The sequence below is a fragment of the Myotis yumanensis genome, unplaced genomic scaffold (genome assembly GCF_028538775.1).
Source record: "Myotis yumanensis isolate MYYU_CA2020_CCGP unplaced genomic scaffold, mMyoYum1.0.hap1 SCAF_2, whole genome shotgun sequence".
Lineage (NCBI taxonomy): Eukaryota > Metazoa > Chordata > Mammalia > Chiroptera > Vespertilionidae > Myotis > Myotis yumanensis.
Window position 1 is genome coordinate 158,880,707 of NW_027223753.1, and position 21,772 is coordinate 158,902,478.

At 37.2% G+C, this 21,772-nt stretch overlaps 1 protein-coding gene across 2 annotated transcripts in view; it reads left to right on the forward strand.

Moving 5' to 3' along the window:
* The window catches only part of EAF2 (ELL associated factor 2), a 41,878-nt gene extending 20,106 nt beyond the window's left edge, over positions 1-21,772 (forward strand). Inside the window, exons 3-6 of one of the 2 annotated variants that reach the window (XM_070403573.1) lie at positions 5,091-5,227; positions 7,092-7,237; positions 18,537-18,797; positions 21,045-21,772. In XM_070403573.1, the coding sequence (XP_070259674.1) occupies positions 5,091-5,227; positions 7,092-7,237; positions 18,537-18,797; positions 21,045-21,091 (591 nt within the window). In that variant the 3' untranslated portion in view covers positions 21,092-21,772. The remainder of the gene's footprint in view (positions 1-5,090; positions 5,228-7,091; positions 7,238-18,536; positions 18,798-21,044) is intronic. The other variant, XM_070403574.1, reaches the window with a different exon arrangement.

A 21,772-nucleotide genomic window follows, 5' to 3' on the forward strand; every position in this document is an offset into this window, starting at 1 on the left:
TTTCTTGTGGTTCTGGATGATGTCTGTTTTATCTTTTAGTTGTATTTTTGAAGTGTTTGTGTGAGGCAGCAATTTCCAGTGTTTACCTATGCTGCCATCTTGGTTTTCCGTCTGCTTTTATTATTTTAGATACTTTAAAGAAGGTTCTCGTAGTTCTTCAATAAGGTAGATTTTCTAATTCTCATTTCTCTAGGTTTTTGTTTGTTTGTTTTGATAATAACAAATAGGAGAAACTAATAAAAAAGACAGACAATTTAGTTGGTTAATACTGGGCATTGCAAATCTCTTTTCTTTATAATCAGTTCTGTATGGTTGACTGCTATGAAATTTCAAAATGTTGAATTTTGAAAGGAAAGGACTGTTATAATTTGTCATTGGTGCAGTCCAAGTTTGGCATATTTTTAGTGCTGACTATCTTATGGGGTACTTTTGTAGGCCTCAATGAAATAGCCCACCGGAAACTTCCAACTACAATTCCTATTATGTAGGAAATGCATCCTTACTGGTTGCTTATGACTTTATCCCTCAAACTTTAGACTTGTGAGAGTTCTATACTAGGATGTCTGGTGGACTATTATGCCATTCTATATATTGAACCCAGTCTGATTCCTTTCATTAAGTTTACTTAGCTCACATGGGAAAATAGCCTACCGCATTCTAGAGACTTCAGCCTATTTTAATACCAGAGTCCTATTTTAACAGCTTGTTGTAGTTATATTTTTAAATTAATTATATCTTTTATCATTACATAATCAACCCTTTTTATCCTGTTTTGGTGATTTTTAAGCTTAAATGCCACCTTATCTGATATTAATATTGCCACCTTTGCTTTCTGTTTGCATATTCATGGAATCTTAGTTCCTTTCCTTTTATTTAGTTGACATTTTGTTTTAAGTATATCTTTTGTTAACAGAATATTGTTTCATTTTTAAACCCAGTTTGACATTCTATTTTTACTAAGAGAATTATATCCACATTTAATTTGAAGTTGACATACTTAATTTTTACTTCTATCATTTTGTATTTTTATTTTGTATGTTTATTAGTTATTTTGATTTATTTCCTCATTTTTGTTCTTTATTTAGTTTCAGGTATCTCATCTTTCTTTTTTCCCCTCCTCGTTACTTTAGGAATACTATTGTACATTTCTATTCCATTACTGATTACTTTCCTTTTCTGATATTCGTAATGAGGCATGATCAATTTGCCTGTCAGCAGATAAGAAACAAAACTGGAAGTAGAGTATGGAGGAAAATAACAATAATCTAAGTGAGATGATGATTGTATACTTGAAACTTATGTAATTTTTTTAATCCAACTGCCGGTTTAGGCCCGATTCCTGCAGACATCCCTCTTGCAAATTGGGACTGCTGGCTCCTAACCGCTCACCTGCCTGCCTGCCTGATCGCCCCTAACTGCCTCTGCTTGGTGGCCTGATCGCCTCCTAACTGGTCCCCTGCTGGCCTGGCCGCCCACTAACTGCCCCCCTGCTAGCCTGACCGCCCCCTAACTGCCCTCCTGCCAGCTTGGTTGCCCCCTAATTGCCCCCCTGCCATCGTGGCTGACCCCTAATTGTACCCCTGCCAGTCTGGCCGCTCCCTAACTGCTCCCCTGCTGGCCTGATTGCCTCTAACCACCTCTGCCTTGGCCCCTGCCACCATGGCTTTGTCTGGAAAGAAGTCAGATGTCTGGAAGATGTCCAGTCAACCCCATCTAATTAGCATATTACCCTTTTATTAGTATAGATAGCCAATATTTGGAAGTAGCCCAAGTGCCCATCAGTAGATGAGTGGGTAAAACTGTGGTACATTTATGCAGTGGAATACTACTCAGTCATAAAAAGAAGGAAGTCTTACCTTTTGCAACAGTATGGATGGACGTGGAGAGTGTTACGCTAAGTGAAATAAGCAAGTCAGAGAAAGACAAGTACCATACTATTTTACTTATATGTGGAATCAATGAACAAAATAAACTAACAAAGTGGAGATAGACTTATGGATACAGGGAACAGACTGACAGCTGTCCGAGAAGAAGGGTTTGGGGGCTAGGTGAAAAGTATGAAAGGATTAGCAAAAAAAAAAAAAGGAAGATTCATGGACACAGATAATACTATGGTGATTACCACAGGGAAGTGGGGATGGGTAGAGATAGCACAGGGTAAAGAAGGGATAAATGATGCCGGAAGGAGACTTGACTTGGGATGGTAAACACACAATACAATATACAGATAATGTATTGTAGAATTGTATACCTGAAACCTATACAATTTTATTAATATTGTACCAATAAATTCAATAAAAAATAGTAAGATGAAAATTATATCTTAATCACCACCAAAATGTAGTCAACTGTATTTGTCCTTTTTTAATTTTCCCAAGATAATGAAATATATCAATGACTTACAAAAATATAAAATAAATAAATAAATAAATAAATAAAAATAATGCTCAATTTCATGAGGACAAAAAGTTTAATTTTTTAAAACTTGTTTAAAGTGTGAAAGACAAGTATAGAGACTATGAAAGTCTTATTTACCTTGTTAATTACAGTAAAAAATGTTCATATTGTTGGTATTCAACATTCATTGAGTATCTGTGAAGTTTAGTTGCTAGGAGCAATACAAAAATTTATGATCTAGCGGTTTCCGTAGTGTAGTGGTTATCACGTTCGCCTCACAAAAATTTATGATCTAATCCTTATTCTTTAGTAACTCAAGAGTACAATAATGTATTATTATTTAAGATGTATTCTATCTAGGTAATAATACAAATATCTATACTAATAATAGAGGAATACGCAAATTGGTCGGGACGCCCTCACGCAACAACCGAACAGCAGGATGTGTGGGACAACCAGGCGAGCAGGGGGGGCAGTGAGGGGCAATCAGGCTGGCAGAGGGGGGCAGTGAGGGGTGACCAGGCTAGCATGGGAGGGTGGGCAGTTAGAGGCAACCAGGCCAGAAGGGGGGCAATGAGGAGCAACCAGGCTGGCAGGAGGGGCAATTAGGGGCGATCAGGCAGGCAGGCAGGGGCCGTTAGGGGTGATCAGGCAGGCAGGCAGGTGAGCAGTTAGGAGCCAGCGGTCCCAGATTGTGAGAGGGATGTCTGACTGCCGGTGTAGGCCCGATCCCTGGCAGTTGGACTTTCCCCAAGGGGTCCCCGTTTGGAGAGGGTGCAGGCTGGGTTGAGGGGACCGCCTCCGCCCCCATGCACAAATTTTGTGCACCAGGCCTCTAGTCTTTAATAAGAATATTAAAGAATATTGCATGAATGTCTATCCACCATAACTTGAAGTCCTTGCTATTTTGGGGTATCATAGTCACTTGTTTTCAGCCAGGACATTTGAAAAATATAATTACCAGCTAAGTAGCCCAATTTGTTTTGTCATGATCATGTTTCTGGCTCTTCACATTACCAGTGCTTCAACTTAGTGCTCCACATCTCACTCTTCTAAGACCACTCCAGACATATTCTTGTCTGTGTACCTTGAATGCTTGATTTCCTATAGATTTTTTTAAGTCTTAGATGTGAGGTGAAAAACCTGTTCTTTTCTTTTGGTTTCATCATTTTCTCTCCCTACCTTTCAGAAATCTCTAATCTACCCCCATTTATGATATCTTTAATTACCAAATTTATCTCATATTACTTCTTCTGTTACATGTTAAATCTCTAATGATTGTTAACTTTTAAACTATGATATACCCTTTAGTCTTTTCAGAAGTCACCCTTTTCTAACCTGATTTAATATTACTATTGTGTTTGACAAAATTATTATAATGAGTGCTTTAACATTTTAATGCATTTTTAAAAAGTTAAAAAACAAGCAAATATAACACTTTATTGTTTAAGGATACAAATGTATGGAATAAAGTTAAAAGATGATAAACATAAGATTCCTTAAGGATTGAGGGATGCACATGAAGGAAGGAGGAGAACACATAGGTCGTGAGAACACATAGGTCGTGAGCAATGATCTAGGTTTCTTTAACCTTTTATAATGGAAAATAGTATAGTATAATGAACCCCCATGTACTCATCACCGAGCTTCAATAATTACCAACATTTTGCTTATCTTTTTAATATATTCTCGTACCACTTTTTTTCCTGGTATATTCTAAAGCAATCCCAGATATGCCATTTCATAAACTGCTTGTGTATGCATCTCTAACTGACAAGGATTTTTCTTTTTTTACCTAAGTAACTTGCTGTTATTACATGTAGCAGAATTAATTATAATATTGGATCCATACTCACATTTTCATGATGCACTCAGAAATGTCTTTTTACAGTTTCTCCTCTAGGAATCCAAATTAGAGTTTTTATAATATTTTGAACTATGTTTCTTAAGTCTCTTTTATTCTGTAAATGTACCTTCCCCTTTTTATACAATTAGTATGCTAGAGAAACCAGGTTATTTGTCTTAGAGAATATACCCATGTTCTGGGTTTCAAATTACTTCTGTCTGGTATTATTTAACTTGTTCCTTTATTCTTCATATTTCCTGTAAACTGGTAGTTATATATTTAAAGACTTGATGAGAGTTAGATTATTTGTGGGTTTTTTGTTTTGTTTGTTTTTGGGTGATGCTGCACTTTCTTTTATATCACATCATGAAGCATATAATGTTTGGTTGTCCCACCTTTCATGATGCTAAGTTTAATCAGTGGGTTTACTCTAACAGGTGTTTCTTGATACATTCATTTTCCTTAATCTGCATAGGGAAGCACCATTTTAAGAAAATATAAGATTTTAAAAACTAAACTTATAAAGGAAAAAAAGGGGTAGAAAATATGATTCAGGGCTTCTGCTCCCTTATCTGTAAAATTTATTGGTTGTATTAGAATTGAATCCCAATTAGCTGTTGTAGACGAATGAAACAAATCTTTACTGACTCAGGGAAAGTACTTTCTCTATTCCCTTTCCTCAAGGATAGCAACTTTAAGATCTCAGCTTCTTTTCATTTTTGACTTTTACTAAACTTAAGTAGTTAGGTGACTTGAAGTATAGATTGAGAAACAGAAGATCTCAAAGTCCCTCCCAATTAAATTTATATGATAAATTTCAAGTAATGATAATTAACTTTTTAAACAGGGATCAACTTCACCAGTAACTGTTTTTAAAGGTTCAAAGAAACCTTACTTAAAAGAGTGCATTTTGATAATTAACCATGATACTGGAGAATGTCGTCTAGAAAAACTCAGCAGCAACATCACTGTAAAAAAAACAAGGTATGTGGTTAACAAAACAAATTCTTTTATCAGCACATAATTGCTAAGGAAATGTCAGTGAAAACAATTATTTGATTAAGCCACATTATTATATAAGGCTTATTTCTATGGGATACAAAAATGTTTTAACCTTTTTTCAAGTTTAAATTTGGTGGAGAGCCTTAGCCATTTCTCTTGTACCATTTCTCTCTGTGATACATAAAAACTTGTTTCTGAATATTTTCTACATGTATAGATATAATTTCTTCTATTTAGAACTGGACTGAAAGGAGCCGTTATGTACTCTTCAATATAATTTTATCTTCATTAATAAAAGTGTCTTGAATACCTAGCATATGTAAGGCACTTGGAGAAGGAAAGTTTTCTATATAAGTACTAACCTCAAAATTTCTGCATTTTAATTGGATTAACATATAATTCTATTAGGAAAGTCAATAAGAGAATATAGCCATCTCATACTTTTTTTGGAATTAGACAGGTGCATTAATTGCTATGTAATATAACGGATTTGCTCTCAAAGCTATGCAAATATTATAGATAAAAATTGCTCTAGGAATTAAAGGAAGAGAAAAATTATGGTTGATTGGAGCATTCAGGGAGCCTTTATTGATGTAATTTGAGAAGAGGTTAAAATTTAGGGCTTTTTCCACCCCAAACGTACTTAGTAATAAGAATTACCTTTAATGCTTATTAAATATATGAGTTCCCAGGTGATTTTTTATTGGTAGGAAAGTTTGAAAATGACTGATTTAATTGATCAGAGAGAACATGAGGATATTTGAAGGCAGGAATATATCTGACTTATTTGGGGCCAAGGAATAAGACCTGTTTGAATAAGGAAGAGATTTGTCTCTGTGCCTGCAAATAAATAAGTATTGGAAAGTGAGGAGTGAGGTTGATAGTGGATTAAAAGTAAGGTCATAAAGGTAGGTTAAAGCTAATACCTTCAATATTAAATATGAAATTAGGACGTCTTACCGGTTCCATTGGCAGTGATTATGTATTAAATTTTTTAAACTAAGATTAAATTTTTTAATTAAAAATATTTTTGTTTTGAAACATTAATACACCAAACAAACTGAGTAAAGTGAAACTATGTGGGAAACAGAAAAATGCATACAAGGAAGAACTGACAGAATTTGGTGACTGGAAAAAGGAAAGGCAGAAAAGTCAAATATAATTGTGTTATAAACTCTTCTTAAAAGTATTAAAAGGAAATGAATCTGCTTTAGTAGCATGCCTCTGTTAAAATGTGGAAGTAACTTAATTTTAACAGAAATGATAATTTTAGAATGTAGGGAATATATAGTACCTATATACACTTAGGTATATTTTATTTTAGGCATTTGTGTATATCTTAACACTTCAGTTTTGAGCAGTGGTTTTGTTTATATTCACACTTATGTCCCTCAATGGAACTGTGTATATGCTGTGCATATATAGCAGGAATCCAGAAATATTTGTTAAATAATGAATTAAATTAATGTTTTAATTCTTGAATACCATTTACAGATGTCTAGGGAAAAGAATAAGTGGTCAGTGTTAGTAACTTCGTAAATTGAAATTGTTGTTACATTGCCATCATATCTTTTTTGACCTTTAATATTTTTTTATAATTAATTCTTTTTTTAATATATTTTATTGATTTCAAAAAGGAAGAGAGAGGGAGAGAGATAGAAACATCAATGATGAGAGAGAATCATTGATTGGCTGCCTCCTGCACATCCCCTACTGGGGATCGAGCCCGCAACCCAGGCATGTGCCCTTGACTGGAATCGAACCTGGGACCCTTCAGTCCACAGGCTGACGCTCTATCCACTGAGCCAAACCAGCCAGGGCTGACCTTTGATATTTTTAATTGCAGAGTTGAAGGAAGCAGTAAAATTCAGTCTCGTGTAGAGCATCAGCAGCAACAAATGTGGAATTTAACTAGGACTCCCAATCTTGTAAAAGAGTCTCCATCCGAAGACAAGATGTCCCCAACATCTCCGATGGATGATATTGAAAGAGGTAAAATCTAAGTATATATAATGTTCCTTTACAAGAAATTATTAAGAACTAGAGGCCTTGCCCTAGCCGGTTTGGCTCAGTGGATAGAGCGTCGGCCTGGGGACTGAAGAATCCCAGGTTCCATTCCGGTCAAGGGCATGTACCTTGGTTGCAGGCACACCCCCAGTAGGGGGTGTGCAGGAGGCATCTGATCAGTGCTTCTCTGTCATGGATGTTTCTAACCCTCTCCCTTCCTCTCTGTAAAAAATCAATAAAATATATTTTTTAAAAAAGAAAAAAGAACTAGAGGCCCAGCGCATGATTAAATAAGGAGCATGTAGGGTCCCCTAGGCCTAGCCTGCCATCAGGGCCATGTCCGCCACCCCCACGACGCTTCACACGCTCCGTGGACGCTGCGGTGCCCTGCGATGCTCCCAGCTTGCGCCCTTCCCCTGAGCACTGCCTCACTCTGCGCCCCAACGCTCCCCCAGTGGCGGGAGCACCTCTGCTCACCACCTGGGGACCTGCACGACGCTCCCTGCCCCAGCCTGCCCAGCGCCCATCCCCTGCACCTTCTCCGCCACATGCCCCCCCCCCCCACTTCCCCCACCCGCCCGCCCCCGCCTTGTTGTGCCCTCTTTGTCCTCTTCACCGCGGGGCTCCCCCGCCAGCCCTGCCCTGCCTCACCCCGTGAGCCATGCACCTCCTGGTGACCGGTTGTTTTTATGATATAGATAAGTGAAATTTTTCATTTTAATTAACAAGGGAATTAACTGTAAAATTTTATTGAGAGCATAATATTTTTTTATTATCGATTTTGGAGGGGAAGAGTATAGTTTGTGATTTAGGGTATTCTGTAATTATGTATGTATATAAGAATTTATATCTTTTTTTATTATTCAGGGGGGAAAGTGTTTAGATATATGTAACTGGAGTTTTCTTCTTTTTGACAGTTGTGATGATTCAAATTCAGTTCTTCATAGCATCTTCTTGTGGAAGTTCTTTATGCATAGCCAGACTATAGATGTCTAAGATGTCACCAAAACAATAGTAAAGTGAGGAGATATAGTAAGCGGATGCAGCAGGCAAGTTCTTCTGAATTGCTGCTCACTTCTGAGCAGAAAGTGTTTCTAGGGAGGCACAGTCCTTTTGAAAGTAAGAACATTTAAATCTCCATTTTTTTTCTAGCTGCAGTTTCATTGTTAGTGTTATAGTAATTGTGGTAGTAATAAGACCCTGGTCACCAAAGTATATTTGCTTCTGTATATTTGCCTCTGCACTTTTCCTATGTAACTTACATGTAGCAATCCAATTCCACTTGCCCTCTTCTAGGCCCAGTATAGTTTTAGTCCCCTAATATATTATTGTCCCCTTTACTAACAATAAGGAAGATACAAGCTCAGAGCCCTTTTTGGTAAAAGGGAATTTGAATTTTATTATTATATCATATCTGCTTTCAAAATGGATTTGAATCATGATGTCATTAATCTACATATATACAGAAAAATACTGGGAAAGAAAATCATGGCATTAAAGGGGAAGAGGAAGCAAATTTGTTAATAATTAAATTTAGATCTGAGCTTTCTAAACACTAAAAAAAAATAAAGACCTAAATAGCATATTTTGGATGATCTAAGAGACAGGTTCTAAAGAATTAGACTCTTCCCTGTTACTAAATTCTAAAAGAAGTTCATCATATGGAACCCGTTCTAGGGTGTATTAAATGATATAGTATCTTCAATGATAATTTTACAATATGAGAAGTTCCTCTCTGTGTCAGTTTTTGTAGCAGAGACCTTAATAAAAGCATTGTATTGAAGGGTTGTATAGTAGAGGGTAAGTTAACATGATCCAAGCGTAAGATCTAACTTTGTATAAGAATTTACATTGAGATGTATATACTAGTATATCCTGTTCCTTAGACAGTCTTTTTTAAAAAAACATATTTTTATTGATTTCAGAGAGGAAGGGAGAAGGAGAGAGAGTTAGAAACATCAATGATGAAAGAGAATCATTGATTGGCTGCCTCCTGCACACCCACTCCTGGGGATTGAGCCTGCAACCTGGGCATGTGCCCTTGACCCGAATCAAACCTGGGACCCTTCAATCCACAGGCTGACACTCTATCCACGTAGCCAAACCAGCTGGGGCAGACAGTCTTCTTTTAAATATTTTGTTGACCCTACTCTGCCAGTGCCTCCTGCGATAGTTGAACCATGTTTTCAGATTTATATCTAGATGCCTAGCACTTGTATTAGTGTTTTTGTGGTTTAATTTTTACATTTACATCTTTGAGCTATCTGGAATTTTAGTTTAAGAAATAAGAATCCAAATTTCCCTCTTCCCCAATAGTATCAATAAATAGTATTGCTAATCAACATATTGTATTGATAAACAGTATTATATATCAATATCCATTTATTGGATAAGCCATCATTTCTTTGCTGATATGAAGAGCCATTTTTATCACATGCATAATTTCTGTATGGATTTTAGTCTGTTTCACAACATAAAATATACATTGGCTAATAAATACTGGGTGGGGCAAAAGTAGGTTTACAGTTGTATATAAAACAGAGTTTAGTCTTGTCAATATTATTTATTAAGTAGAGGACCAGTGCATTTCACTGGAGGGGGGGGGGGTCCTTCAGCCCGGCCTGCAGCCTCTCACAGTCCAGAACCCCTCGGGGGATGTCCGCCTGCCAGCTTAGTCTGGCTTAGTCGGACATCCCTCTTGCAATCCAAGATGCTGCATGCACCAGTGACCATACTTTTCATACAGGTGAAAGGCATCTTGCTGTGTATGGGAAGCTACATTTTTTGCCCTGATTATAAAAAGTAGTACATGACATGATCCTTCTGAGGCAGTAGTACCATTTTTCCCATCTTATGGGTGGGAAAACTGAAGCAGAGAGAAGTTAAGTAATTGGCTTTGTCACACAGTTAAAGGGTGTCCCAAAATTCACACAAGAAGTACTTTTGATAGAAAACACAGGTTTATCATTAAAAATTGTACATTTTTTATTGATTCATAAAGTATACAGTATAGGGTTATGTATGGAATAGCATATCGGGTAAACGGCCTCCACGGCTTTGCTGGCACATACGCACTCTTTTGTAACTGCCTGAGCAGCTGCATTTTCAAAGAAGAATGGTCCGATGATGCCTCCACCCCAAAATCCGCACCAAACAGTGACACGTTGTGGATGCATTTGTTTCTCAACAATCACTCGTGGATTTCCTGAACCCCAAATGCGAAAATTTTTTCGATTAACCAAGCCATCAAGATGAAAATGAGCCTCATCGAAATTCAGCCACATTTATGCAAAACGGTCATGGAAAATTTCAACAAAAGAGTGCGTATGTGCCAGCAAAGCCGTGGAGGCCATTTACCCGATATGTTATTCCATACATAACCCTCTACTGTATACTTTATGAGTCAATAAAAAATTTACAATCTTTAATTATAAACCTGTTTTCTATCAAAATTACTTCTTGCGTGAATTTTGGGACACCCTTTATAAGTGTCAGAATCAGGGCTGACTGCAAAATGTGCAAGCCAGAGTCCATTCATGTCATCACTGTATCATCCTGTTTTTTCAGTGTTAAAGTAGCCTTGCCAGGTTTTAATTTTTAAATCTCAGAGACTGTTCCCAATATATAGGAATGCATGTTCATCCCCATGTAGAATAAACAGGATGTGGACAGTTTGGAGAGTCTTCTGATGAATTAGAATTAAGCAGCCACAGATCTCTTTTTCAAATACTACAGAAACCACCTTCCTTGTTTAACTGTGTGTGGGATGTAGCAATTTATAAGCTACTAGAGGTCCAGTGCCCTCAGGGGGCGGGTGGTGGCCCTCAGCCCAGCCTACACCCTCTTGCAGTCCGGGAGCTCTCAGGGGATGTCTGACTGATGGCTTAGGCCTGCTCCTGCCTAAGCCATCAGTTGGACATCCTTAGTGCTGCTGCAGAGGCGGGAGAGGCTCCCACCACCACCACTGCACTTGCCAGCCCTGAGCCCAGCTTCTGGTTGAGTGGCGCTCTCCCTGTGGGAGCGCACTGACCACCAGGGGGCAGCTCCTGCATTGAGCATCTGCCCCCTGGTAGTCAGTGCTCATCATAGTGACCAGTCATTCCACTGTTTGGTCTATTTGCAAAGGCCTTTTAGTATATAGGATGACATAGTCACTTGCAGTGCAGGACCCTTGGGGGATGTCTGACTGCTGAGGGATGTAGCAGTGCACCAAGCAGCAGATGGCCAGGGAGGAGCCCAAACCAGGGCCCGGCACCACGCCACTCATGCTCATCCCAGCTTACTGCACCTGCTGCTGCCGCTCCCCATTTGGTAGTGCTGCCAGGGAGTCGGGAGAGGCTCCCTCTGCCGCAGCTGCACTCGCCAGCCATGAGCCCGGCTTCTGGCTGAGCGGCGTTCCCTCTGTGGGAGCGCATTGACCACCAGGGGGCAGCTCCTGCATTGAGCATCTGCCCCCTGGTGGTCAATGCGCATCATAGCAACTGGTCTACCAGTCGTTCTGGTCATTCCGTCCTAACGGTCGCTTAGGCTTTTATATAGACAGATTGGTGAAACTCACTAATGCTTTTAAAATGCAGATTTTAAGATTAACAGATAGTTTTTCATTTATGAGCTTGGAAGTAGCTAAAACATTTGTCAACATTCAGTAGTGGTATGAACATAAAGGGAAGCAAGTAGTTCATAATTTTTTAAGAAATTATAAATTGGCACATATTAATTTTTGTAGAGCAGTTTTTTCTGCAGAGTACTTGGAACAGTGTCTAGTACATAGTAAGTACTACATGAGGATTTGTTATTATCATCATCCTTATTTGATAATAACTATTAAAATAAAAGGTGCATCCTTTACCTAGAGATTTCTCCTAAAGCAAAACTCGAGCAGATAGATATATTAGATATATACATAGAATATCTATATCAGTCACATAAGAATGTTCCATGCAGTGTTTTTCATATTAAGGAAAAAATGGAAAAATCCCAAGTGCCCGTCAAATACTGCACATCAGTTTTTTAAAAGAGACCACATTTTAATAACAAAGAAGGATATTTAGATATTTTATTAAACAAAAAAGAGAATTTTACATGTAATACATGTGGTGTATGAATAATTTTTGAAAACAAAATTTGTATAAGTTTGTAGATGCATAGAAGAAGTCAGAAGAATTATACTAAAATGTAAGCATTATCTTTAGGAGTTTGGATTATAGGAACCTTTCATTTTTTATGTGCAAATTATTTGAATTTTTATAATGAACTTGTTATTTTTAGACAATTATTATTTATTTAGAAGATAATATAATGTTGAAGAATAATTTTAATATAGAGTCACCCAATCTCACCACCCTAATGCAACTGTAAATTTCTATCCATACTGTAAAATTTTGACAATATGTTTTTGTAGGTAAATACTATTTGCCAAGTCTTCCCATACATGATTTCAACTAACCTTGAAAACTTTTCTTAATGAATATTTCAAATGTACAGGAAATACAGGTAATAATATAACAAATCATACACCTACAACTTAGATTTAACATTTTGCAACTTTGGCTTTAGGTTTTTTAAAACAAGAGTCTCTTTACTTTCCAAGACATTCTTCTCTTTTTTTTTTTTTTTTTTTTTTTTTTTATTTTTTTTATTTTTTTTTTAATTAAATCTTTATTGTTCAGATTATTACATTTGTTCCTCTTTTTCCCCCCATAACTCCCCTCCTTCCAGCTCCCACCCCACCCTCCACCCTCACTCCCCACCCACTGTGTTCATCCATAGGTGCATGATTTTTGTCCAGTCACTTCCCGCATCTCCCACACCCCTTTTTCCCCCAAGAATAGTCAGTCTATTCCCTTTCTATGTCCCTGATTCTATTATAATCACCAGTTCATTCTGTACATCAGGTTATTTATTCACTTGATTCTTAGATTCATTTGTTGATAGATGCATGTTTGTTGTTCATAATTTGTATCTTTACCTTTTTCTTCTTCTTCCTCTTCTTAAAGGATACCTTTCAGCATTTCATATAATACTGGTTTGGCGGTGATGAACTCCTTTAGCTTTTCCTTATCTGTGAAGCTCTTTATCTGACCTTCAATTCTGGCCTGCAAAGTTTCTGTTGAGAAATCAGCTGACAGTCGTATGGGTATTCCCTTGTAGGTAATTAAGCCTCTTTCTCTTGCTGCTTTTAAGATTTTCTCTTTGTCTTTTGCTCTTGGCATTTTAATGATGATGTGTCTTGGTGTGGTCCTCTTTGGATTCCTTTTGTTTGGGGTTCTCTGTGCTTCTTGGACCTGTAAGTCCATTTCTTTCTCCAGGTGGGGGAAGTTTTCTGCCATTATTTCTTGAAATAGGTTTTCAATATCTTGCTGTCTCTCATCTTCTGGCACTCCAATGACTCTGATATTAGTCCGCTTAAAGCTGTCCCAGAGGCTCCTTACACTATCTTCACACTTTTGGATTCTTTTTTCATTTTGCTTTTCCAATTGGGTGTTTTTTGTCGAATCTTTGGTTTGATTATTGTACTCCTCTGGTCTGCTATTGGGTATAATATTCTTTATTTCAGTCCTAATTTCTTTATCGTAGCATCGAGGGTCTCATTAGTTTTCGTGAGGCTCTGCACAAATTTATGGCAAGCCCTCAAAATTGCGATTCTTAGCTCCATATCCTCCATTTCTGTACTTAAGTTGTTGATTTTTTCATCTGTTTCTTCTAGCTTCTTGCATAAGTAGTTGAGTTTTTCATCTGTTTCTTCTTGCTTCTTGAACATGTGGTGCATGTACTCTAGGAACCTTATTCTGAATTCTTTTTCCGTCATGTTGCATATCTCTGTCTCACTTAGCTGCTTTTCTGGGGAGTCCTCCTTTTCTTTCCTTTGGGGGTTTCTTTGCCTACCCATGTTTGATCTCGCTGACATATGTAGATGTTGAGATGTTCAGTGGCTGCTCCCTGGGTGGCAGGGGCTCCTTGGGTTGTGGTTGCTGCTCAGATGGTTGCGGTAGCAGCTGCTTTCCAGTTGGCAGCAGCTCCTCTGGTGGGTGTTGTTCACAGCTGTGTTGGCTCTTCTGGCTGGTAGGGGGAGGCTTCAAGTACAGTTGCTGTTCCACAGACAGAGGGTGTGGTGATCAGGAGGCTGTGGTGATCAGGAGGCTGCGGTGCTCAGGGGGCTGCTGTTGCTTGGATCTGCTGGGTTGATTTAAAGGCACAAAATACAACAGAGCAAGGCACAACGTACCAGGCACTGAACAGTAGTGATGGTCTTTCGGTTCTTCTACTCTTCAGCCTGGTTCGCCTTAGTCCTGCCAGGTATTTAGGAGAGTGTTGAATTTGCCTGCATTACACTCTTCCTCCGTGTTGTAAATCACAGTCCTGATTTTAAAGCAGGCCGTATTTGTGATCCAGTCTGCCTTAATTTGTATTCCCCTAAGAGTCAGTTTGTGGCTCAGCCTCTGGGTGGCAGTGTTTTTGGGTTGGCCTCTGAGGCTATACAGCTTCTCTATCCTTTTTTAATCCTTACCCTGCTCTGTGTTGTTGGTGGGACTCCATTCTTCTCTTTATCCTCCTATCTGTGCACATGTCTGAATGTACTCTAAAGGATTTATATACAAGATACTTTTCTATTCATTGAAACAGTTGTATATAATATGTTTTCCTGATTCTTGATAGTGTGGTAAATTTCTTTACTGACCTTAGGTTTACTCAGTTTTTTTTAGTCTTTATTTAATTTTGTCTTGAAACTTGCCAGTTTAATTCACATTTTCAAACTGTTAGCATAATTTATCCATACAAAACCCTACAATATTCACAGTTATGGCCCTTTTATATTCCTAACACTGATTATTTGTGCCATGTCTTTCTCATTTTCTTGATCAATATTGCTAGAATTTGACATATTTCAGTCTTCAAAGAACCAGCTTTTGGTCTCTGTTAGACATAGTATATGTGGTAACTAAGAATGTCATCTTTGGAGTCAGACTACTTGCACTTAAATCTCAGCTCTATCATGTATCAGCTGTGTGACCTAGGGAAAGTTACTTAAACTCTTATTCTCTCTGTGTATGCCCATAAATTTGATAAATTTGATTAAATGGACCAGTTCCTTAAAGGGTACAAAGTTGACTCAAGAAGAAACAGATAACATGAATATTCATAAATCCTCTAAAAATATTGAGTCGTATTTAAAGCCCTACCCCTGAGGGTGGGGGGAGTAAGAGATCAAGCAAAGAACTTGTATACATATATGCATAACCAATGGACACAAACACTAGGGGGGTGAGGGCATATGCCAGGGGGTGGGGGGAGGTCAATGGGGGAAAAAGGAAACATATGTAATACTATATGTAATACTTTAAACAATAAAAAATAAAATAAAATAAAACCCTACCCCCATAAACACATAAATTTCCAGCCACAGGTGGCTTCGCTGGAGAATTTTACTAGTCATTTAAGAAAGAAATAATATCAATTTGATATAAATTCTGTAGTATGCTAAGTGAAATAAGCCAGTCAGAGAAAAACAAGTATCACATGATCTCACTTGTATGTGGAATCTAATGAACAAAATAAACCAACAAATAAAATAGGCCCAGAGGCATGGAGCATGGCACAGACTGACGGGTCTCAGAGGGAAGGGGAGAAGGGGACCAGCGAGGAATAATCAAAGAACTTACATGCACATGTGCATAATCCATGGACACAGACAATAGTGTGGTAAAGACCTGGGGTGGGCAGGAATTGGATGAAGAGGGGCAACTGGGGGAAAACAGGGGACATTTGTAATACCCTCCACAATAAAAATAAATAAATCTAAAATAAATCATCAAATAAGGAGGGAATACTTTATAACTCATTCCTCAAGGTCAGAATTATTGCTACCAAAACCCAACAAAGACAGTACAAGGAAAAAAACCCTACAAAACTACAAACTGATATGAATATAGATGCAAAATTTTTGAACAAAATTTTAGCAAATTGAATTTAACAATTATATAACAGTGGTTTTCATCTCGGTATGATTTTTGTCCCCGTGGGGGACATCTGGCAATATCTGCAGACATTTTTGGTTGTCACAGCTGGCGAGCAGTAGTGCTACTGGCATCTAGTGGATAGAAGCTAGGGATGCAGCTAACCAGGCTACAGTGCACAGAACAGCAACAAAGAATTATATAACCCCAAATGCCAATATTGCTGAGGTGGAGAAATGCTAATATATTAAAAGGACAGTACCTCATGACTAAGTGGAGTTTTCTCAGGAATACACATTTTCGAAAGTCAATCAATATTCACCAGATTTAAAAATAAAAAACAAAAGCCATCTCCAAAACAAACAGTAGAAAAAGCCCAGCGGGTGTGGCTCAGTGATTGAGCTGTGACCCGTGAACTAGGAGATCATGGTTCCATTCTGATCAGGGCACATCAATCCCCAGTGTGGGGTGTGCAGGAGGCAGCTGATCAATGATTCTCTCTCTCATCATTGATGTTTCTATCCCTCTCTCCCTCTCTCTTCCTCTCTCTGAAATCAATAAAAAACAAATTTTAAAAAAGAAAGTAAGAAAACAGTAGAAAGAACATTTGACAAATTTTAGGTCATTCTTTTTTAAAATATTTTTTTCAATTACAGTCAACATACAATATTATATTAGTTTCAGGTGTCCAAAATAGTGTTTAGGCATTTATGTATAACTTCTGAAATGATCACTCTGATAAGTCTAGTAATCATCTAACACCATATGTAGTTATTACAATATTATTGACTATATTCCCTGTGACTTCAACTATCATTCTTTTTAAAAAAATGTATTTTTATTTTTTTCAGAGAGGAAGGGAGAGGGAGATAGAAATAGAAACATCAATGTTGAGAGAAAATCATTGATTGGCTGCCTCCTGCATGCCCCTACTGGGGATTGAGCCCGGAAACCCGGGTGTGTGCCCTTGATTGGAATTAAACCCGAGACACTTCTGTCTGCAGGCCAACACTCTGTCCACTGAGCTAAACCGGCTAGGGCTCAACTATCATTCTTGATTTAAAAAAAATTTTTTTTTCAGCTTCACTGATGAATTCTACCAAATGTCTTCTTAAAAAAGAATTAATGTCAATTATTCTCAAACTATTTCAGAAAATTGAAGAGAAGGGAACACTTTAAAATTCATTTTATGAGGCCAGCATTACTCTCATACCAGAGCCAGACAAGGGCACTATTAGAAAAGCAAATTATAAGCCAATATCTATTGAGCATAGCAAAAATTCTCAACAAAAATAACTAGCCCATTAAAAGAATTATGTACCATGATTAAATGTATTATTTATTTATTTTTGGCCTGGGATGCAAGAATATTTAAACGTATGTAAATCAATAAACACAATACACCACATTAATAGAATGAAGACTAAAACTCTGACCATCTCAATAGATGCAAAAAAAGCATTTGACAAAAATGTAATATACTTTCATGGTTGTACACTTTAATTTTGTCAATTATACCTTATTAGAGCTGACAAAGGAATTCATCTGTATGTATTGCATTGCATTATATGTATTGGGGAAATAAGAAAAAGAATTGGAGGATAGTTTCTGCCTCGATAAGTTTTAATTTTTACAGTTTTAATCTTTTATATTTTATTTAAATTACATGTATATTTCAGTATAATAGTATAAATAAGGTAGTGTTTAGATTTAGACACTGCCTATGTCTTCTAATTTTTATAATTTCAACATTGAAGTAAGGCTTGGCTTGATGATAGAGAAGATTTTTTTTAATTGGGGAATGTCTTGAACTCTGTATGTATGTTGTCCAGAAATGAGAGAAAGAGGTACTACAGAGAAAAGCCGGAAAGGAAAAGTTTGGGTCCACAGATGCAGCTTTTGCAGGAAAATTTGAATTGCTCCTTTTTTTTTTTCTTTTCTTTCTTTTTTTTTTTTTAACTCTTAGTTGGATAGTGACAAAGAGTGAACTCAGGCTCTAACAATGTGTGAGTTGGGTGTCAAAATCTAAAATTCCAGTTTCCAATCAGAATTTAAAAACATTTTTGGTCATAAGAAAGTGATTATTCCTGGGGCGGGGGGGAGGTGGGGAGGGGGCTAGGAGGGTAGGCTTAAAGGAACTTAAAGGTTAGGAGAAGGATGTTACTTTTCATTTTGTATTACTAGAGAAGCTTTTAAAGTAAAAAGCTGTAAATGTATGTTTAGTCTTATTTCTTGTTAACACTTTCTTAGAAACTAACTCATTCAAAATTTATTATATGTATTTAATATTATTTACTTAACCTATCTATTAACTTCTGTTACATTTTCAGAACTGAAGGCAGAAGCTAGTCTGATGGATCAGATGAGTAGTTGTGATAGTTCATCAGATTCTAAAAGTTCATCATCTTCAAGCAGTGAGGGAAGTTCCAGTGACTCAGAAGATGAAGAGTACAGATCCTCTCCGTCTGATCCAGGGAATTATGTCTCTAGAGATCCTACCATGTCTGCCATGCCACAATGCAGGATTCCTGATGTAGATGCCAGTCATAATAGATATCATAACAACAGTGGCCTTCTGATGAATACTTTAAGTAAGTATACATAAGCATGAGTAATTAGAAAAGTAAAAATTCCGTGAAGCCATACCGATTATGATGTAAAATTTGTACAAGGAGAAAAACTCCTATTTTATTCAGTTGATGCTATTAATCATCACCTTCTTACTGAATTACTCATTTTCTTTTGACTCTGTGACATAATGTCTTACTGACTTTTCTCCTATCTTCTAGATACTTTTCTCTCTCTCCTTTGCTGGTTTATAATCTTCTACTCAGTCATTAGAGCTGGAGTTCTTCAAGGCTTAATCCTAGGTTCTTTTTCTTCTATACTCTTTCCCTGCAGAATCTCCACATTTGTGTTGCAGTCAGTGGATAACTTCTAAATTTGCACTCTGACCCAGACCTCTGAGCTCTAGATGCATAAATCCAACATCATCTTTTAGTAAAAGGCATTTCAAATTCACTTTGTCCAAAACCAACTTACAATATTTAGCTGAGCTTGTTTTCTAAATAAAAGACAGGATTCCTCTAATTAGGCCAACTAGAAGCCTAATTGTATTCAAGGCTTGATTTCCTCCCTTTAAGAGGGTGCCTCTCATTGGCAGACAGCACTCCACTGCTTTTCACAGCTAGATGTTATGTGGATACCCTCCTCAGTTTGGGGCTCTCTGCTGGGGAGCCCCAGCTTTGGGATTAGATCCCAGAGTTCTCAGTGGCACTCCCCCTCAGCTGAGATATCTCTCTGGGACTTCAGTTGCCATCTGTTGGTGCCAGGTCAGCCCTTTCGCGCCTCCGCCCCTCCTACCAGTCTCTATACAATCTCCACCTTTGGTCCTTGGGTATCAGGGTTCTCTCCTGTGAGTTTTCCATTGATTCAGGAAGCCTTTCCGTATTTCAGTTGTAATTCCAGCTTGTTCCTGGGAGCATGTCTGTGCAGCATCCTCCTACTCTGCCGCCATTTTTAATCTCATAAAAATCTACCCTTAAACTGTATATTAACTTTGAAACATGCTAGCTTTTGTTGATTGTGGAGGAGTTAAAAAATATGAGAATATTTTTAACCGTTTCAATTTTCTACCCAAATGATTTTGTTCAATCCCATAATTTCAGATAAACCCCTGCAATCACTGACTCCCAAATCTTTATTCCAATGAATTCCCATATCAAACAAAATTCAAAGTTTTTACCATGACCTAAAAAACAACTGATATCTTTTTGGCCTCATTTCTTATCATTCTCCTCGTTCATTTCACTCCAGCCACAGTGGCCTTTTCATAGTCAGAGAACACAACACACATACTTCTGCCTTGGGGCATTTGTATGTGCTGTTCCCTGAGCCTGGGCAGTTTACCCATCTCCATATTTTGCTGACTTTATTTTTAAATTTTGACCTCCAGTCAAATGTCACTCCTCAAGGAGGCCTCCCCAACTACCCTGTATAAAGTAGCACCTCTCATCTCTCTCTCCATACTCATTTTTTTTATTTATTTATTTTATATATTTCAGAGAAGAAGGGAGAGGGAGAGAGAGATAGAAATACAAATGATGAGAGAGAATCATTGATTGGCTGCTTCCTGCACACCCCACACTGAGGATAGAGCTGGCAACCCAAGCATGTGCCCTGACCAGGAATTCAACTGTGACCTCATGGTCCATAGGTCGACACTCAACCACTGAGCAATGCTGGCCGGGCTCCATACCCATCTTTATATTTTATAGTATTTATACCTACTTGGCATTATATTATATATTTGTTTATTTTTTTTACTGTCTGTTTTCTCCACTGGAATGTAAGTTTCTCCACTGGACTGTAATCACATGGATGAATTACAAAAGGAATCAGTGATGAGTTACCCTTAAGAAACACTATGTAAATATTTTGACAACATTTTGAGTAAAAAATTATATAATTTTTTCACTTCCAAATGATATATGGACTGATCTTCTAAATTATATTTTCTCTCATTTCCTGATGTAGTTAAATCAGTGATATAAAAAGAAGGGTGATGTTGGTATGTAAAAGAAGACTAATATAGAAGCTAGATGATATTAAAACTATGCTGAAGATTGATGGTGTATTTTTTCTTTACAGATAGTATTATTTAAATTACTAATGATATGATTAAATTGTAGGATCAACAATCTGATTATTAATGACAAAATGTTGCCTAAACAGGACCACTTGGATTACTTTTTGTATAATATTTGTTGTCAAAAAATAAATATATTAAATATAAATTTATATTTCATTATTACAGTTTTGCTATTTTTTTATTTTAGGAAACGATTTGCAGCTGAGTGATTCAGGAAGTGATACTGATGACTGAAGAAACATTCAGCTATAAATATAAAATTTACAAGACATATGACAATGTATTTTATACTAAGAAAAAAAATTCCTAAGACTGAGGAAAATGTACTTTAAATGGTAAAAGAAATTAAATTTGATTCAGAATTTTCAATTGATGTTACATTTTTTAACCTTTTATGAGAACCTGCATTTCCATGTGTTTTCATTTAATCCTAAAACTTTTTTGAAGTTTTTTTAAAAGAATTTTCTTTTAAGTCCAGTTGCTCTTTTTTAAAAATATATTTTTATTGATTTCAGAGAGGAAGGGAGAGGGAGAGAGAGATAGAAACATCAATGATGAGAGAGAATCATTGATTGGCTGCCTCCTGCACGCCCTACACTGGGGATTGAACCCGCAACCCGGACATACGCCCTGACCGGGAATCGAACCGGTGACCTCTTGGTTCCTGGGTCGTTGCTCAACCGCTGAAGCACACCCAGCTGGACACTTTTTTGAAGTTTTAAAGATGAGAAAAAAGACTCAGAGGTTAGTAACTTGCCCACATATTATTAGTTAACAAGTGGCAGGTCAGATGTTGTAGTGTTCAAGTTCAGTGCTCTGTTTTACCAGATTGCTATCTTCAATTGTGAAATGTCAAAACTATGGATTTATAATAAATTCTGTGATTTTAATTATATCTCTTGAGCCTTTTCTATC